This window comes from Capra hircus, chromosome 8 (assembly GCF_001704415.2).
Source record: "Capra hircus breed San Clemente chromosome 8, ASM170441v1, whole genome shotgun sequence".
Lineage (NCBI taxonomy): Eukaryota > Metazoa > Chordata > Mammalia > Artiodactyla > Bovidae > Capra > Capra hircus.
In genome coordinates, this window is record NC_030815.1 from 26,487,285 (window position 1) to 26,508,689 (window position 21,405).

The window sequence follows — 21,405 nt, forward strand, 5'->3', positions numbered from 1 at the left end:
CTGGTGGTGGCTGCCTTCTTGTGCCCTCTTTGCAAGGACCCTGGGTCTGAACAAGTACACTAGATCAGCCCCCTTGTCCAGGAGCTCCAGCTAAGGTCTGCTCTCAGGGCAAGAAATTCATGGAGGAACTAAGTCATATCTCTTATAAGCCAATTAAACACATTAAATTCTATAGAATGGGCATATGGAATTTTGTTTTGTTCTGGATCCTTTTAGATGACATTTATATCAACTTGTGATTGCCTGGTGATGACCTTAATTGTCCTCCTTGGTGTCAGATGTCATTTCATTTTTAAATAGCCATTCCCAATATGCTGGTAGATAATAAGCACATTCAAGATTCTGTTAAAAATAAATCATTTCTAAAAATTCAAATCTCCCCCAATTACCTCTTCCTGTTATCTTTTTTATTAAAATAAAAATAAGCCTCAACCCCACAGTATGTTCCCTTTCTGGATTTCTGTCATATCCACTTTGAAAGACCCTCTGCATCTTAACAAAGAACTCATTCTTCTCAGAAGCAAGACTGTGCAATGAAAAGTTCCTGGGCTCAAGGAGCAGTCAGACCTGGGTTCCAGCCCTGGTTACATCCCTTCTTGGATGTGCAACTTCGGTAAAGTTTCTTAAGTTCTCTGGCCCTTGTTTTTTCCTGAAAAAAGTTTGGCTAGCCTACTAAAACAGTTTTCTAGGCCTGTCATAACAAACTGCCACAAGCTGTGTGGCTTAAAATGACAGAAATTTACTTTTTTACACTTCAAAAAGCTGGAAATCAAGGTGTGAGCATGGCTGGTTCTTTCTGAGGCTCTCTGGGAGACCCCTCCCCCACCACTGCCAACTCTGGTGGCTCCTGACATCACTCGATAATCTTGACCTCTGTCTTCATAGGGCCTTCAGTCTTGTGTCTCTCTGTTTTTTTGTTTGTTTTTTTTTTTTTTTTCTTATAAGGACACCAGTTGTTGGATTTAGGGCTCACTATAACTCAAGAATGAGTTCATCTAAAGATCATTAACTGATTCTATCTCAAAATATGCTATTTTCAAATAAAGTCACATTTGGAGATTCTGGGTTACCTTGGATTTTGAGGAACATCCTATTCAATACAGCACACCTTCCTACACTGAATTCCACTATACCCAGGAAAACAGACTAAGGATCTGTGTTCATGGATTTTTAGCCTCTTTCCTATAATATGAATTGTTCAACTGTGTTTGCTTTTTATATCAGAAAATTACAGAGAAGACAGTGTATATAACCAGCAACATACTGAAAATGCACTAATGCTGAATAAATACTATATTTTCCCTCCTCTTGCTTATATTTAATCTTAATACAACAACAGTAAGATCAAGTAATCTTAACACCATTTATGGGTATATCCTGGGAAATGAGAGAATACTTTAAGGTCCCATTCAAAGATAAAGACAAAAAAACGCCCTGCCCTAAACAATGACTTCTACGGTAAGACAGGGCAGGCAATTCTCATTTCAGAACTGACCTACATCACAGCTGTTTAAATACTAAGGAACATGTTACATCTAAGAGAGGCCCTGCAACTCTGTGGAATACAGAGGGCATGACAAAGGCTCCAGGTAAAAATGAGAAACTTCATTTTTGTTATTCATTACCTAATTTGCCAACCATCTGGTCCATTATCTGTTAAATGCCATAGCGTTTCATTTGCTTCTATATTTTCATGGCTTTTCATTTACTTCTGTATTTTTCTTTCTCAAATAATCTCATTTCTGATATAGTTTAAAAACCATTGAGAATGGTATTCCCATAACTTGTTCATCTTCAAAACACTGAAAGCTGAGTGAAAGCTGTAGGCAGCAGCAAGAGGTGGTAGAAAGCCCTTCAGCACTGACTGTACTGGTCCACCTCTGCTTATTTCAGGCGTTTCCTTTTCTTTTCTCTTCTCTCACCCACTAGTACTCAGTATCCAGACACTGGGGCTGACAGTGCACCTCCCTGAGCACCATCAAAAACATAGAAATTTTGACCTGAAGCTCCCAAAGAAATGAGTTTCAAGATAAGCAGCTTTCCCAATATTCATACTTTTCATTTAAATATATTCAACCTTGCTTCAAGTTTCTATACTCTGCAGTTAGGAACTGCTTTACAGGAAGAGCGGTGAGGAGGTCTATCACATAAAGCTGCTTCGCTCTTTTACACTGTGTGCTCTGGGAGATCGCTCCTTGTCTGCCTGGATCTTGTTTTCAAGGTACAGCTCCAACATCTCTATTATAATTCCCTTCTCTTAAGAGTGTAACAGGTTAGTAAGAACAAATGCTGACTGACAAAATGCTTGGAGAAAAATCAGGGCAAAGACTAGCCCTCCACAGACTTCAGTGGTGTGTATGAACAAAAACCCTCTGTATTTTAAAAAAGCTGTTCAGTTTTCCTACTTTTTCACACCACTGGTACCTTACTCTGTTTTATCTGAAAATTCTCCCTAAAATTCTTCCTTACAATCCCTTTCACATGAAAGTTCAGTTATTACCAGCTTGCAGCTACCCTGACATTTTGTGCCACCCACACTGTCCACACAACATTGTTAATTACACTCTAGTCAGATAAATTATCACAGAAGCTTCCAGTTACTTCAGTGTGAGCCTTAAAAAGCCCTCCCTCCCCAGTCAAAATGTTCCACCTGAAAACACTGGACCTCCAGAAGGGAGGACCAAGCAAGCAAAAGTGCATCAAACATGGCATGTGTACCAAAAAGTAACTAGAAGGTCCCCGGAGGGATACCATGAATGTAGAAAATGACCCCTTACCTGGATTGGGTTGAAGGTACTCAATTGTTTTCGTCATTATTTCCATCACAGCCCTGCTGGTGACATCCACTTTCTGAAATGACAAAACAAATTTCTAAATCAAGCAAATTGTTAGCTTTAGAAACAAAGTTTTTTGCTTGAGCATATACACAACCACTGATGGTTCAACAGAGCAATGATGAGTCCTGCAGTGGAAGGTGAGGGGCTTACAGAGCTGTCAGAAAAAGCCAGACCACTGACTCTGCATTCAGCTGTGTTCCATCAAGATTTGGAAAGCCCATTTAGCCAGAGAAGAAGCTGGAAAACATGTTTCAAAATATACTACATTATCTCCTGGTAAAATAAGGCAAATACAGCCACCTTTCACTGTACATTGTCTGAGGTGGTCACTGAGAATGGTTCACTATTCACTTGGTGCAGGAAACCCCACAGAATCTTGCTCATCCAGAGATTCAAATCTTCAAGAACACTACTGAAGCTGGCCAGGCCATGGAGGGTATGTATATCCAAACAGCCACCAAGTCTATGAAGGATGTCACTTTACAGAAGCAATGCATGCCATTCCATCATTACAGTGCTGGAGTTGGCTGATGTGTCCAGGCCAAAGAGTGGGGCTGGACAAGGGCCCAAAATACAGTGTTTTTTTTTTGCCTCACCTTCCCAAAAATTCAGGGAGCAATGTTACTCCCTGTTAAGGGTTTTGAGGTAGAGTCCCAGGCACTGAGCATATCCCAGGTGAAGAGAATCGAAGATGGGGCCTGGAATTTCAGAGCTCATGGACGGATTAATCCCTACACAAGACCTCCCTGCCATACTGAGATGACCCCTACTGAAAAAGAGCAAATTGCTCCTCAACCTGAAGAGGAGGTAACACAGGAGGAAAAGATGGGCCCAGAAGAAACTGAAGAAAGAAAAACACATGACCTAGGAATAAATTCAGCATAAAATAAACATTAATTAAAGAAAAAATAAGGTCGATAGTAGTCTCTTATGATCCTTTGTGTTTCTGTTGTCTGTTATGATTTCTCCATTTTCATTTCTAATTTTGTTGATTTAACTTTTCTCCTTTTTTTTTTTTTTTTTTGATGAGTCTGGCTAATGGTTTGTCTATTTTATTTATCTTCTCAAAGAACCAGCTTTTAGTTTTGTTGATTTTTGCTATAGTCTTCTTTGTTTCTTTTTCACTTATTTCTGCTCTGATTTTTATGATTTCTTTCCTTCTACTAACTTTGGGGTTCTTCATTTCTTCTTTTTCTAGTTGCTTTAGGTGTAAAGTTAGGTAATTTATTTGACTTTTCTCTTGTTTCTTGAGGTAAGCTTGTATTGCTATGAACCTTCTCTGCATTGCTTTTACTGAATCCCATAGGTTTGGGCCTGTCGTATTTTCATTTTCATTTGTTTCTATGCATATTTTTATTTCCTTTTTGACTATATGATAATAAAATGGACAACTTAGAAGAAATCGATGAATTCTTAGAAAAGTATAACCTTCCAAAACTGAACCAGGAAGAAATAGAAAATCTTAACAGACCCACCACAAGCACAGAAACTGAAACTGTAATTGAAAATCTTCCAACAAAAAAAAGCCCAGGACCAGATGGCTTCACAGGTGAATTCTACCAAAAATTTAGAGAAGAGCTAAGACCTATCCTACTTAAACTCTTCCAGAAAATTGCAGAGGAAAGTAAACTGCCAAACTCATTCTATGAGGCCAACATCACCCTAATACCAAAACCAGACAAAGATGCCACAAAAAAAGAAAACTACAGGCCAATATCACTGATGAACATAGATGCAAAAATCCTCAACAAAATTCTAGCAAACAGAATCCAACACATACTAAAAACAACATATTTAAAAAATGACCAAGTGGGCTTTACCCCAGGGATGCAAGGATTCTTCACTCTTCACAAATCATTCAATTTTATAACAAACTGAAGGATAAAAATCATGTGATTATTTCAATAGATGCAGAGAAAGCCTTTGACAAAATTCAACACCTACGTATGATAAAAACTCCCCAGAAAGCAGGAATAGAAGGAACATACCTCAACATAATAAAAGCCATATATGATAAACCCACAACAAACATTATCCTCAATGGTGAAAAATTGAAAGCATTTCCCCTAAAGTCAGGAACAAGACAAGGGTGCCCACACTCACCCCTACTATTCAACATAGTTTTGGATGTCTTAGCCATAGCAATAAGAGAAGAAAAAGAAATAAAAGGAATCCAAATTGGAAAAAAGGAAGTAAAACTCTCACTGACTGTACACATGATCCTCTACATAGAAAACCCTAAAGACACCATCGGAAAATTACTAGAGCTAATCAATGAATATAGTAAAGTTGAAGGATACAAAATTAATACACAGAAATCCCTTGCATTCCTATACACTAACAATGAGAAAACAGAGAAATTAAGAAAACAAGCCCATTCATCATTGCAATGAAAAGAATAAAATTCTTAGGAATAAATCTACCTGAAGAAACAAAAGACCTATATAGAGAAAACTATAAAACACTGATGAAAGAAATCAAAGAGGACACAAATAGATGGAGAAATATACCATGTTCATGGATTGGAAGAATCAATACAGTGAAAATGAGTATACTACCCAAAGCCATCTATAGATTTAATGCTATCCCTATCAAGCTACCAATGGTAATTTTCACAGAACTAGAACAAATAATTTCATAATTTGTATGGAAACACAAAAAAACCTCAAATAGCCAAAGCAATCTTGAGAAAGAAGAATGGAACTGGAGGAATCAAGCTGCCTTACTTCAGACTATACTACAAAGCTACAGTCATCAAGGCAGTATGGTACTGGCACAATGACAGAAATAATAGATCAATGGAACCAGATAGAAAGCCCAGAGATAAATCCACACACCTGTGGACACCTTATCTTTGACAAAGGAGGCAAGAATATACAATGGAGAAAAGACAATCTCTTTAACAAGTGGTGCTGGGAAAACTGGTCAACACTTGTAAAAGAAAGAAACTAGAACACTTTCTAACACCATAAACAAAAGTGAAGAAGAACTGAAGAGGCTCTTGATGAAACTGTGAGAGTGATAAAGTTGCTTTAAAATCCAACATTCAGAAAACTAAGATTATGGCAAATAGATGGGGAAACAATGGAAATGGTGACAGATTTTACTTTGGGGGCTCCAAAATCACTGCAGATGGTGACTGCAGCCATGAAATTAAAAGATGCTTGCTCCTTGGAAGAAAGGCTATGACCAACCTAGACAGCACATTAAAAAGCAGAGATGTTACTTTGCCAACAAAGGTCCATCTTGTCAAAGCTATGGTTTTCCCAGTAGTCATGTATGGAAGTTAGAGTTTGACTATAAAGAAAGTTGAGTGCTGAAGAATTAATGCTTTTGAACTGTGGTGTTGCAGAAGACTCTTGAGAGTTCCCTGGACTGCAAGGAGATCCAACCACTCAATCCTAAAGGTAATCAGTCCTGAATATTCATTGGAAGGACTGAGACACTGAAGCTGAAGTTCCAATACTTTGGCCAACTGATGCAAAGAACTGACTCATTTGAAAAGACCCTGATGCTGGGAAAGATTGAAGGTGGGAGGAGAAGGGGATGACAGAGGATAAGATGGTTGAATGGCATCACCAGCCTGATGGACATGAATTCAGGTAAGCTCTGGGAGTTGGTGATGGACAGGGAAGCCTGGCATGCTGCAGTCCATGGGGTTACAAAGAGTTGGACATGACTGAGCAACTGAACTGAACTGAACACAAAAATAAACTCAAAATGGAATAAATATCTACTTGTAAGACCAGAAACTATAAAACTCCTAGAGGAAAACATAGGCAGAACACTCTCTGACATAAATCACAGCAAAATCCTCTATGACCCTCCTCCCAGAGGAAAATAAAAGCAGAAATAAACAAATGGGACCTAATTAAACTTAAAAGCTTTTGCACAATGAAGGAAACCATAAGCAGGTAAAAAGACAGCCTTCAGAATGGGAGAAAATATGAGCACATGAAGCAACTGATATAGAATCTCAAAAATATGCAAGCAGCTCATGCAGCTCAATACCAGAAAAATAAATGACCCAATTAAAAAAAATGGGCCAAAGAACTAAACAGACTTCTCCAAAGAAGACATACAGATGACTAACAAACACATGAAAAGATGCTCAACATCACTCATTACCAGAGAAATCCAAATCAAAACCACAATGAGGTACCATCTCATGCCGGTCAGAGTGGCTGCTATCAAAATGTCTACAAAGAATAAATGCTGGAGAGGGTGTAGAGAAAAGGGAACCATCTTACACTGCTGGTGGGAATGCAGACTAGCACAGCCACTATGGAGAACAGTGTAGAGATTCCTTAAAAAATTGCAAATAGAACTGCCATACGATCCAGCAATCCCACTGCTGGGCATACACACCTAGGAAACCAGAATTGAAAGAGACACATGTACTCCAGTGTTCATTGCAGCACTGTTTACAATAGCTAGGACATGGAAGCAACCTAGATGTTCATCAGCACATGAATGGATAAGAAAGTTGTGGTACATATACGCAATGGACCATTACTCAGCTATTAAAAATAATACATTTGTGTCAGTTCTAATGAGGTGGATAAAACTGGAGCCTATTATACCGAGCAAAGTCAGAAAGAAAAACACCAATACAGTATACTAACAGATGTATATGGAATTTAGAAAGATGGTAATGATGACCCTATATGTGAGACAGCAAAAGAGACACAGATATAAAGAAGAGACTTTTGGGCTCTGTGGGAGAAGGCGAGGGTGGGATGATTTGAGAGAATAGCACTGAAACATGCATATTACCATATGTGAAATAGATCACCAGTCCAAGTTCAAGGCATGAAATAGGGCACTCAAAGCCAGTGCACTGGGAAAATGCAGAAGGATGGGATGGGCAGGGAGGCGGGAGGGGTTTTCAGGATGGGGGGACACATGGCTGATTCATGTCAATGTATGACAAAAACCACCACAATATTGTAAAGTAATTAGCCTCCAATTAAATTAATTTTAAAAATAAAAAATGAAAAAACAAGGCTGAACTATGAATCCTACTTTTTCCCAGAGGCATTCACTGGATGTCAACAGAGGGCCAGGCATGGTGGTAGGTTTCACTGCTCTAAAGAAAGAAAAATGAAACATCAGCTTTTTGTTCAAGTAAGAGAAGGAAAGTTTTTATTTAACTTCTGAGAACATTGCAAGTTCTTGAACTTTGGGCTAATTGTAAAGAAAAAATCTTGGTCCTAGTCTATCCTTGGGAAATTCTGAACGGTCAGTATTTGTACTCAGCAGGTCACCATGCCCTCTCTCTGTGGCACCCTTTGCCCCCACATGGATATCAGTGCAGGGAGGCCCTCTATATACTCCTCCATGAAATTCTCTTCTTATCAGCTCACATGGTTCAGTCTACAGGGTAAATGACTACTGAAAATGAGTGCATCCTCCTTTCCAAGGTAAGAACATAGAATACATTGAGTATGAAGGAAAAGAACTGATTTTCTGATGGTAGAATACCAGGTATCAATTAAGTTCATAAGAACTTCATTGTTTTGAGTTCAAGGGCTCTGTCCTCAATTCAAAATTTTTCCATAACTTACTATATCTATAAAGTTTCAGGGGTAGGGTAAAGCCTCCTTCTCTTTTATACTCAGAAACCAAACCATAACCTGAAGATTTTATTTTTCAGCTTTGTTTTTCAATATTCAATCATTTCCACTTCAGTGGTAGTCAGATTACTGAGTTTGAAAGAGTTTGTAACTACTGTGATTAATAGAGGAAAACAACTTTTTCTTATGTCGTCATTATGGTATCAAATTACCATAAAAAACACTCCTATTTTAGAGATGCCTGTCCATGTGTATATTCTGTACCACATCCTTTTGGCTAACTTGAGTTTTTAACACATCTTAGATTTGAGTATGTGGCTAAGTAGTATTTTATTCTGCAGGAAGTAGTGGTCCCCTGGAATTGTACAGTGCAAGACTTGTGTGGCTACACATGGAGGTCTTGGAAGTATTACCAACCAAACACTATTCACTCAATGTTATGAAAATGAAGTCAAAGGGTGTGTGCAGGAAAAAAAAAAAAAAAACAGGCTGAAAGTCTAGGCTACATGTGTGACAGGATGAAAACACATATTTTCTGCTGGCTATATGGCAGAGCTTAAGGCATCTGATGGCAAATGTATTTAAACGACCTGTGTGGTTATGATGGGAATGAAAAGAGTTCCAAAGGTTAAGGTTTCTAAGGGAGAGTGCCAGAAGGACTGAATTGGCCAGTTGTTTTCCTGAGAGTGAAACATAGGCACATATTCCTCTGATTTTTTTATTTCAGTCTTTTCAATACGAAGATTTTAGCAACTCTCAATACATTAGGAGGTTCCTCCTCCACTATCCAGCCTTGTAATTTTACAATCGTGGGTAGGGAGAGAAAGAACTCCCTCAACTCTCTTATTCACTATCACATTTTCCTCTTCATGCTGCAACAAGGGTTGGAAAACTATGACCAGCAGGCCAAATCTGGGCTGTTATCTGTCAATTTTTTTTTAATGGTTGGAACAATTCAAAAGAAGACTATTTTGCTGCATAAAACAACTATGTGAAATTCAAATTTGAGTGTCCTTGATTAAATTTTATTGGAATGCAGCCATGCTCCTTCATTTAAGCACCGCCAGTGATTGCTTTTTCTCTTCAGCAGCAGAGGTGAGGAGCGACAAAAGAGACGACAAACGCCCTCTGGCTCAAAGCCCAATGTTTGTACAGAAAATGTTTGCTGCTCCTGTGCTGAGGTTCTATTGTACTTTCACAAAGGCATGCCATGCTGAATCTATGGATGCCCATCATTCCACCAGCTGCCTCAGTCTTCAGAGACAAGATACAAGAGAACTGAAAAGCGCCAGATTGACTAGAACGGGGCCTTTGTTTTGAGGCACCTAAAGATGACCTGCCCTCATTGGAAAAGGAACAATCAGCGTTTCCTGAATACAAATGGCTGCATAGGTGAAAAATGCAGCATTTTTTGCAGACTAACAAAAGGACTAAAAGATATGACTTCAAACCATTAGACAACATTATACCAGATTATACAGCATTATACCAGATGATGTCACAGGGGACACAGTAGCAGAATTTAAGGACAAAAAAATGGACACCTTAAAATGCAACACAGTTTGTGGGTCTAGTGATCAATACTATATGGATGAATTAGGCATCCACTTGGACATGGGGTAAGTTACAGTGTTTACACAAAAGAAATGTTAAAATATTATATGAAACATGAAGAGTATTTCAAATTCTTAATTTTTCTGTCACTGAAGTTAAGAAAATGTACCTATTAAGAATGTACACACACCCACTTAAAGTACTAAGGACCTGAGGGAGAACACATAACTAAACAAGCCACAGAAACCTGATGAAAATGGCATCCTGGGAAAGTCTGTCTGGCAGTGAGACGCAGGCTGGTCCATTAAGGGGGTGTCTTAATAGTTCCCTCCTGACTTGGAAGAATTAGTGTACCTTCCCCAGACTGCTGTGCTTTACAGCAGCTACCTTATGTATTCGGAAAGCCTGATTAATAAACTGTGTGCTCACAACAAAAATAAACAATGCATTAGGCCAAGATTGCCCCAACATAATTTTTTTTTTTTTTTTTGCTTCTTAGGCATTTACCTTTAATGAACATTGGCTTGGGAATATGTGGAAAACACTTAACGGAGAAGAAGCTAAGTTTCAGGATAAGCATAAAAATATCTTTAAGCTCATCGTGTTTGTGGCTCCCATCCATCCTATAATTCTATACCAGGGAATGAGTGTCTCAGTACAGTAATCCACACCTTCTCCTTTAACGCCACCATGAAGACATTCCCATATATGACAGGTACACTCAGGGATGTGTAAAACCCTGAGCATGCTTGGTGGGACTCTACTTCCATTTGAGATCTATCACTAGAATCCAGGTAAGAAGGACATTATTAAAAATGACACTATCGGTGGTGGTTTAGTCACTAAGTCATGTCCAACTCCTGTACCCCATGGGCTGTAGCCCAACAGGCTCCTCTGTCCATGGGATTTCCCAGGCAAGAATACTGGTGTGGGTTACCATTGCCTTCTCCAGAGGATCTTCCCGACCCAGGGATCAAACCTGGGTCTCCTGCATTGCAGGCACATCCTTTAACAGCTGAGCCACCAAGGAGCCCCAAATGACACTATTAGTAACAAATTCCTTGCCACACCACTCAAAGGAGATGGCAACTAGAGTGCTTCATACAGAATACAGGAACTGTGGGTTTAGCCACAGTGATGGAGAATTCAGTAATTCCCAAGGCTTTTTTTTTATTAAAAAGTTCCGACAGCAGTAAGTTCTTTCTTCTGTTAAGCCTGAATCTGTTTTCCTATAGCTTCTACTCATCAACGCTAGTCTACCACGTGGGGTTTAATAGAAGGATCTAGCCCCTCTCCACCCAATAACTACTTATACATGGAGACAATGGCCATGGGAGCATCTCCACAGCCTGCTCTGCAAACAATACACTCTCTCACTCATAAGGAATGACAATCGCTCCATTCTTTCCCAAATCTACTTGTCTTCAAACTTGAGGCTACCCTTATATGTATGGTTGAGTGAGTCTCTTTGCTGTTGTCCTAAAACTATTACAATATTGTTAACTGGCTATATTCCAATATAAGGGCTTCACCAGTAGCTCGGTGGTAAAGAATCTGCCTGAGACGCAGATGATGCCATGGGTTCAATCCCTTGGTCAGTAAGATCCCCTGGAGGAGGGCGTAGCAACCCACTCCAGTATTCTTGCTTTGGAGAATCCCATGGACAGAGGAGCTGGCAGGCTACAGTCCACAGGGCTGCACAGAATCAGACATGACTGAAGTGACTGAGCATGCACTCCAATATAAAATAAAAAGTTTTAAAAATACTTGAGGCTGCCCCTTGAGATAAATTCCACTGTTGCTAAAATGGTCTATAGCAATGCTCTCAATCTGAGGATTCCTGGTTTTGATAGCTTTATCTTAGCCCCCAAGATGGTAGCTACACTTTGTCTTTGGCTCCCAGACAAGCCCCCAAGATGATAGTGATAAGATATCCTGATACCTTGTCTTGGGATCTCAGATGAGCCCTCAAGATGATAGCTTTAGCTTAGCCCCAAGATGATAGCTATACTTTGTCTTGGGATCCCAAATGAGCCTCCAAGATGATAGTGATAGCTATACCTTGTCCTAGGATCCTGGATGAGGCCCAAAGATGATGACTTATGGTGAATGGTGCTGCCAGATTAGCGGTCTCCAAAGCAGAAGATTTAACTCCAGGACCAAAGACAATCTCAGTCACTCAGAGCTTTGTGTAGATTTTTATTTAAAGTGAAAGTGACAGAAAAAGCTTCTGACATAGACATCAGAAGCGGGTAGGAGAGTACCTGCCTTGCTAGTTTAAGTAGAACATTGTATACTTTTCTGCTAGTTGCTAAGAACAGAAGAAAATACCTTAAGGCTGTAAAAATTTTGCCCATACCCTTTCCCATAACATACATCCTGGGATGACATCAGCACAAGATTAGCCAGAAGGAACAGATTATCCCAGAGCTCAAGGCTGTGGAAGTTCTACCCAGACCTTCTCCCATAATATACATTCTGAGCTCAAAAAGAGCATGTCCTTGAGCAAGAGATACTGCTGGCTAAGAGGCCTATGTGAAATAGGCCTTTCAAAATAATGTGAAAAAGAAAGAATGTTCACCTCCTTCTGAAAGGGACCTTAGGCTTGGACTCCTTATCAACCTGCCTAAGTTACTTCTCTCAGTTTCAACAGCAGGGATTTCCTATGATACTTTTCAGGCTGCAGAAGGAGACACTGTATTCCTTGGCTTGGACTTTTCCATAACTCATGTACACAGAAACAAGAGAAAATTTTGGAATTTAGCTCAGGTGCCCTCTCCTCTAGAAACGTTCCACTGATCTACCCAGTCTGAGTTAGGTCTTCCGTGAAAATACTTCCCAAAACACCAAGCACCATGTCTTCTAAGGCACTCATCTCTGTGCCTATTTCTTCTATCAAAACTGAAAGCTCCTTGAAGGCAGGAACTGTACCTTAATCATCTTTGTATTCCTGGTGTCCAGCAGCATGCCTGTCACATGGAAGCATTTATAGATATTTCATGCGAATTAATGAACATAGTCACACACACACACACACACACACACACACACACACACAGAATCACTGCAGCAACTGATGTAAATCTGTGAGGAAACCAGAGGTCCCTTAAATTCTAGTACTTCCTCTTGTCAGGGGAAGCACATTCACTGACACCACGCATCCTGGACAGGCACTACAGTAACCACTTGCATAAGTTATTTTACATGACAGGAGCTCCTCTGTAAGGAACACAGATCTAACAAGCCACTACCAACCAGAAGAATTTGGGAAACATCAAATCCTACCACCTCCCAGATTCCTTCTCACCGGCATCCATCTTGGCTGAGCAAAGCCTTGAGGAAGCCAGGAAGGACCCTGAGTCAGAATGACTGGCAAAAGGTAACCTGAAAGCTAAACTCATCGCCGCAAAACCTGAGATTGTGAGCCATGTGGCAGAGCAGTTCTCCTGGGTTCCCTGACCCTACTTCTCTCTGCCCGGGCACCCTTCCCAATAAAGTCTCTTGCTCTGTCAGCTTATGTGTCTCCTTGCACAGTTCATTTCCGAGTGTTAGACAAGAGCCCACTCTTGGGCTTTGGAAGGCATTCCCCTTCCTGCAACACTCTTGCCAAAAAATCTGAAGCTTTTCAAAGAAAAAAATCCACACAGTGGATTTTTGAGGAATCCACACAATGTTGGAGGAAGCTTGTAAGCAGCAGATACTATTGAAAAAAACGAAGAAACAATTCCATGTGAGGCAACTATGGAGAGGACAGAAATGGTGATAGCAGGGTTCCAGCAGAGACAGTACAATGCAAGGATTCCACCCAGTCAGCTCCTCGAGGGGAAGGCCACCAGGGCTAAGAGGTACACAGGTAATTTTACTGCATCTCAGCAGGAGAGTGGTCAGAGTGGCTTTTTAAAAAACTTTTATTTATTTAATTGGAAGCTAATTACTTTACAATATTGTAGTGGTTTCTGCCACACATCAACATGAATCCACCATGTGTATACATGTGTTCCCCATCCTGAACCTGCCTCCCACCTCCCTCCCCATCCCATCCCTCAGGGCCATCCCAGGGCGCCAGCCCTGAGCACCCTGTCTCATGCATCGAACCTGGACTGGCGATTTGTTTCACATATGATATTATACATGTTTCAATGCCATTCTCCCAAATCATTCCACCCTTGCGCTCTCCCATAGAGTCCAAAAGACTGTTCTATACATCTATGTCTCTTTTGCTGTCTCACATACGGGATTATCATTACCATCTTTCTAAATTCCATATATATAGGTATGTATACTGTATTGGTGTTTTTCTTTCTGACTTACTTCACTCGGTATAATAGGCTCCAGTTTCATCTACCTCATTAGAACCGATTCAAATGCATTCTTTTTAATGGCTGAGTAATACTCCATTGTGTATATGTACCACAGCTTTCTTATCCATTCGTCTGCTGATGGACATCTAGGTTGCTTTCATGTCCTGGTTACTGTAAACAGTACTGCAATGAACATTAGGGTACATGTGTCTCTTTCAATTCTGGTTTCCTCTGTGTGTATGCCCATCAGTGGGATTGCTGGGAAACTAGGAATACCCACTTCTCTTTCCGGTGGTCTTGCTTGATGCAAACCTCTAATCTATCTCATTTTGTTGTCTAATTGCACCCCTGATAACACAGCTGAACAAAGGTTCTCTATTCTAAATGCTTAATGAACAGAAAACCAACCATGGAGAGGTGATCCTTCTGCAGGCTTTGGAACACTGGGTAAAAATCTTTGAGTAATAAACACAGTAACAGAAGGCACAGTTTGGGAGTCTAAATCTAAAGCACGTGTTTTCCAATTACCACATAAGTCTCTACCTTTAATGTGAATTTTAACATGAGAGGAGAGTGCAAAACTTGGCACAGAACCACAGATAAAGCAAAAGATAAGTGCAATAAAGTGGAATTAAATGATTTCCACACCTCACTTAAATCTAAATCTCTCAATTTACCTAGTTATAAGTTCAAATACAAAACCACAGGTGTGTTCTTCAATCAACAAAACTTCATTACAGGAATACTTAGATTTTGAAATAAAAACTTCAGAAACTCATTATTTTCTAGGAAATAGGAGAAATAAGCATTACCTGGTGGCTCAAACAGTAAAGAATCTGCCTGCAATGCAGGAGATCTGGGTTCAATCCCTGGGTTGGGAAGATCCCCTGGAGAAGGGAATGGCAACCCTCTCCAATATCCTTGCCTGGAAAATTCCATGGACAGAGGAGCCTGGTGGGTTACAGTCCATGGGGTTGCAAAGAGCTGGTCACAACTGAGCGACTAACTTTCCTTTTTCAGACTTAGAGGGACATCTGTGGGTCTTTGTCTGAAGCAGAATATTTATAAGATGTTCTTTTATTTCTATTACGTTGCAAGATTGGTATGGATTCAAAGCCTTAGTTAGTCATTCAGTTATAAAGTCTATTCTCCAAATTTCTTCATTTTAGTCCCATTTTTAAGAAACAGAAAGCTAGTCTCAGCTTTGGCAGTGGGCTAACGAGCTTATTGACTTATGTCCTGGCAGAGGCTGAAAGCAGGACTCCAATTCTGATTCCTTGGTCCTAAATTCCTAAATATAATACCTGCCAAACCAGTCATTAACGACAGAGCTCTGACCGACTGGCATATTATACATTCCCTCCAGGGTGGGGGAGGAGGGGAGGGAGACATCAAAGGATAAGAGGGATGAAGGAAGACTGGGTGTAGACATGATTGGTGCAAATTAACAGACCCATGGGGTTGCTGATAAAGATGGGTATGGAACTCCAATAAAAAACGGTGAAGGAGGAATCAAAGCCAAGTTATTCTGAGCATGTGTGTCAGATTCTAGAGCCCCAGATGCTGTAAAAGAAGGATGGGTAGAATTCTGTTTCAAAAACTTGAACAGCAGTGGCCTGGCTTTGGCTGAAGGTCAGGCGGTATTTCACACTGTCCAGAGATGAGAAACAGAGACCAATGTAGACTTCAGTCCAATGGAAGCAAGTGGCTGTCAGGCATTCAGTGTAAAAGGCTGGCTTCCCAGACTTCAGGTAGGGGCTCAGGACTCTCATATTAAATGTCCTATCAGAAGGGTCCTTATTCTATCAGTGAGTTCAGCGCAGTTCAGTCACTCAGTCATGTCCGACTCTTTGCAACCCCATGAATCACAGCACACCAGGACTCCCTGTCCATCACCAACTCCCAGAGTTCACTCAAACTCATGTCCATCGAGTCGGTGATGCCATCCAGCCATCTCATACTCTGTTGACCCCTTCTCCTCCTGCCCCTAATCCCTCCCAGCATCAGGGTCTTTTCCAATGAGTCAACTCTTCGCATGAGGTAGCCAAAGTATTGGAGTTTCAGCTTCAGCATTAGTCCTTCCAATGAACACCCAGGACTGAGCTCCTTTAAGATAGATTGGTTGGATCTCCTTGCAGTCCAAGGGACTCTCAAGAATCTTCTCCAACACCACAGTTCAAAAGCATCAATTCTTTGGTGCTCAGCCTTCTTCACAGTCCAACTCTCACATCCATACATCACCACTGGAAAAACCATAGCCTTGACTAGATGGACCTTTGTTGATAAAGTAATATCTCTGCTTTTCAATATGCTATCTAGGTTGGTCATAACTTTTCTTCCAAGGAGTAAGTGTCTTTTAATTTCATGGCTGCAATCACCATCTGCAGTGATTTTGGAGCCCCAAAAAATAAACTCTGACACTGTTTCCACTGTTTCCCCATCTATTTCCCATGAAGTGATGGGACCAGATGCCATGATCTTCGTTTTCTGAATGTTGAGCTTTAAGCCAACTTTTTCACTCTCCTCTTTCACTTTCATTAAGAGGTTTTTTAGCTCCTCTTCACTTTCTGCCATAAGGGTGGTGTCATCTGCATATCTGAGGTTATTGATATTTCTCCCGGTAATCTTGATTCCAGCTTGTGCTTCTTCCAGCCCAGCATTTCTCATGATGTACTCTGCATAGAAGTTCAATAAGCAGGGTGACAATATACAGCCTTGATGTACTCCTTTTCCTATTTGGAACCAGTCTGTTGTTCCATGTCCTGTTCTAACTGTTGCTTCCTGACCTGCACATAGGTTTCTCAAGAGGCAGGTCAGGTGGCCTGATATTCCCATCTCTTTCAGAATTTTCCACAGTTTATTGTGATGCACACAGTCAAAGGCTTTGGCATAGTCAATAACGCAGAAATAGATGTTTTTTCTGGAACTCTCTTGCTTTTTCCATGATGCAGCAGGTGTTGGCAATTTGATCTCTGGTTCCTCTGCCTTTTCTAAAACCAGCCTGAACATATGGAATTTCATGGTTCACGTACTGCTGAAGCCTGGCCTGGAGAATTTTGAGCATTACTCTACTAGCGTGTGAGATGAGTACAACTGTGTGGTAGTCTGAGCATTCTTTGGCATTGCCTTTCTTTGGGATTGGAATGAAAACTGACCTTTTCCAGTCCTGTGGCCACTGCTGAGTTTTCCAAATTTGCTGGCATATTGACTGCAGCACTTTCACAGCATCATCTTTCAGGATTTGAAATAGCTCCACTGAAATTCCATCACCTCCACTAGCTTTGTTCGTAGTGATGCTGTCTAAGGCCCACTTGACATCACATTCCTGGATGTCTGGCTCCAGCTGAGTGATCACACCATCGTGATCATCTGGGTTGTGAAGATATTTTTTGTATAGTTCTTCTGTGTATTCTTGCCGCCTCTTCTTAATATCTACTGCTTCTGTTAGGTCCATACCATTTCTGTCTTTTATCGAGCCCATCTTTGCATGAAATATTCCCTTGGTGTCTCTAATTTTCTTGAAGAGATCTCTAGTCTTTCCCATTCTGTTGTTTTCCTCTATTTCTTTGCATTGATCGCTGAGGAAGGCTTTATCTCTCCTTGCTATTCTTTGGAACTCTGCATTCAGATGCTTATATCTTTCCTTTTCTCCTTTGCTTTTCACTTCTCTTCTTTTCACAGATATTTGTAAGGCCTCCTCAGACGGCCATTTTGCTTTTTTGCATTTCTTTTCCATGGGGATGGTCTTGATTTCTGTCTCCTGTACAATGTCACGAACCTCCATCCATAGTTCATCAGGCACTCTGTCTCTCAGATCTGTCTCTCAGATCTGTCTATCAGTGAGGTCCACCTCAAAAACTTGGCCAGAAATACCAGCTATTTAGCTGGTTTATCTAAACACTGAATGGTCTATTTCACAAGACTCCGGTCTCTGGGCAACTCATCTTTTGTTCAGGAACTCCAATGCATCGGGTCTTCTCTTGCTTGATGATTCCTTTACTAGAAACACATTAGGCTCTGCTAATTCTTTATATCCTCACTTAAATATCAGGAAAGTCTTCCCTGACCACCCTATGTGGGTGAGTTTCCTCCGTTCCAAGCTTCTCTAGTGCCAAGTTGCATTACCCTTGCCGCACTGGACAGTAATTGTCTAAAGTCTGTTTTCCCCAATAGATTATGAATTTCATTCAGTCAGGAACCTTATCTATCCTGTTTACTAATGTATCACACAAGCCTGCCTCAAAGGAGGTACAAAACAAAAATTTGTTTTGTTCATCAATGAACTCTTCAGAACAAAAACTGAAAAAGTCAGGGCAGAAAGCATCTATGAATTTTCTGCTTGATGCTTCATGCAGAAAGCAAAAATATTAATAGGAAAACAGAGGTGGCCCACTGGAACTGATATAGACTAAGTAAAAAGTGTGGTATCTGGGTATCACGGGCTTTTGATGTTCTCTCTGTTCAAGTACCCTGTTTGGATTCCCAGATCCTTTACTCATTCACAGTTTCACATCTAAAATAATTAATTGCATGATGTAATATCCATTCTCCATCATGAGCCTATGTATCGCTTTCAGTGAACAGTCTCAAAATGAAAGAAAAGCAAAAGGGAAAATATGGCATCTTTCACAAGAAAAATGAGAAGTTGTATTTTGTTCACCATCTCCACTCTCACTTGTCGAGTATCTGCTCTTTTAAGGAAAAATGTTACATGATTTATATTATTTTTCATCCTTAATAAATCTCTAAGAATGAACATGTATTCTCCTTTTACATTTATGAGAATACAGAGGCCCAGAGCAATACCCTGACTTGTGTAACAAGCAGTGTAGGTGGAACTCAGGCCAAGAACAGACAGGCTCACAACTACACTCACTGCACCCGCTGACTCTTGCTGGCACAGTCCCCTCAGGGAAATTCTCGAAAGCTAGAGAGTGACTCAAACTCTCCCCAGAACATCTGATACATCATTCCCCACCTTCTCTTCTTTTTGTACCAGCCCAGTCCAATTCAAACACCAGCTCCATATTGTCCTTATCTGGAAAAGTGATGATAAAATCCATTATGACATTTCACCTTCATGGAGGCTTTGTTCTCAGGATAGTAAAAAAAAAAAAAAAAAAAAAAAAGGCACCTTACATTTTCTGTTTTACAATAGTCACTAAAAGAGAGTACTTTTAAGAGTAACTTTTGCATTCTCAGGTACCAGTGGAGAACAGCTTCCCTTTTCCTCTCTCCCTTCTCCCCTTAGTATGCTGGGAGATTTCACATCAAGGGAATCTAAATGATGAAGACTCACCCTCTCCATCTCTTTGAAGTCATCATCTAGCTTGGTTCCTTCAGCTCCTCCAACCTTCTCACTCACTTTCTGTAGGAAATAACAAAAAAAAAAGAAAAAAAAAGGCATTATTATAAATAAATTTTCTTTTAAAAATATGTGTCACAAGTTTTAAGTGCTTTGACAAATATCATCTAATATAACATCACAACTATTCTCTGACATGGGTAGGCAGTCCCATTTTCACAGGAGGCAACTGTGTATCAGAGGATATGAATAATTTACCAAAATCCATTCATCTGGTAGATACTGAAGCAGGAATTCAAAGCTGTGTCTTCTGATTTCAGCTCTAGTGCTCTTTCTATTATATAAATCATCATACAACTGTCAAATCACTAACATTTTCCTTTTGAAAGTTCCAAGGGACAATAGTATCATACAATAATCATTTCCCTCTGATAATGGATCTAAAATGCTGCCTAGGTAGAAAATTACTGCATTTTCAACCTATTTTTCAATGGGCTGTTGAACAGATAATCACAAGCATCTATCAAACTGGTATGAAAAATACCAGCCTAACTCATCTTCAGATAAAGGGACTTAAATAGTTATCTTATAAATCTCCCTGTAGCTGTCCATATCCTTATATATATAAAATAAATTGTGTGTAAAGATGTTGAGGGTATTTCTTTGCTACCCAGTCAATTCCCATTATCATACATTCTATGTTCATCAGTTTACATATGCAAAGGTACATTTTCTACTTGTAGAATTCACATTCATTAAAAAATTAGATATTCTATTCTGTTTTGAAATAAAGATCAAATTAAATCTAATAAAAATTACAAAGGAATCAAGAAAAATATTTCACTTTCATTAAAAACAGGAAATATTAAATACTAATGGCACCTGAATGTCATTTCTCTTAAAATAACTGTAAAGGTAGTTAGATGCTTTTTGCTAAGATGTCACTGTGCTACATAAAGTTATCCCACAAACATATTGAAGTATAAGTTTCATTCTTTTAATAGCCACTGTGTTGTGGGTCTTTGCAGAAGATCCCCACCATGGTCAGACCTGCAGCAACCTTAGTAACAACTGGGTCATCCAAGTAAGCTTGGTTTACCTCCTTCTAAAAGGGCCCTGGGATACATGGCTCACTTTCTCGCCTTGGAAGCTCTGATATCCCCTTATTGAGGGCTGAGGTATAGTGCTTACATTCCCCTTCTTTAACTCTTGTCTTCTGCCACCAGGAAGAGCTTTAGAAGAGATCACTCTTGGGAAAATCAAGAGCCTGAATTCTTTCACCGCTCTGGCCCAGATTTCACTTCAACAGCAGTAACAGAAGGAATATGCTGTGATGAAAGATCATGGCATGGACTGCAGTGGCACACCATGTTGTTATGCAAATTAAATGGTATAAAATATAAAAAACTCCTGTCTGAACCTATCAGACATGCAATATATCTTAGCTCCCTTCTCTCACCAATAAACTGCATCTGCTGGGCTTCACTGGTCTGCTTAAAAATCCTGGTCTTTTCTATCAGTTTATTTAACTGCTATTTAATATCTTAAGAAGAATCTAACAATTTTCAGAAAACTGCTGCTGCCAAGTCACTTCAGTCGTGTCCGACTCTGTGTGACCCCATAGACGGCAGCCCACCAGGCTCCGCCATCCCTGGGATTCTCCAAGCAAGAACACTGGAGTGGGTTGCCATTTCCTTCTCCAATGCATGAAAGTGAAAAGTGGAAGTGAAGTCGCTCAGTCATGTCGAACTCTTCGCAACCCCATGGACTGCAGCCTACCAGTCTCCTCCCGTCCATGGGATTTTCCAGGCAAGAGTACTGGAGTGGGTTGC

At 40.2% G+C, this 21,405-nt stretch overlaps 1 protein-coding gene across 1 annotated transcript in view; it reads right to left on the reverse strand.

The window, feature by feature from the left end:
• SH3GL2 (SH3 domain containing GRB2 like 2, endophilin A1) overlaps positions 1 to 21,405 on the reverse strand; it is a 225,627-nt gene that overhangs the window by 41,070 nt on the left and 163,152 nt on the right. Inside the window, exons 2-3 of the mRNA XM_018051923.1 lie at positions 19,568 to 19,636; positions 2,778 to 2,850 (exon numbers count right to left, since the gene is read on the reverse strand). Coding sequence (XP_017907412.1) covers positions 2,778 to 2,850; positions 19,568 to 19,636 — 142 coding nt within the window. The remainder of the gene's footprint in view (positions 1 to 2,777; positions 2,851 to 19,567; positions 19,637 to 21,405) is intronic.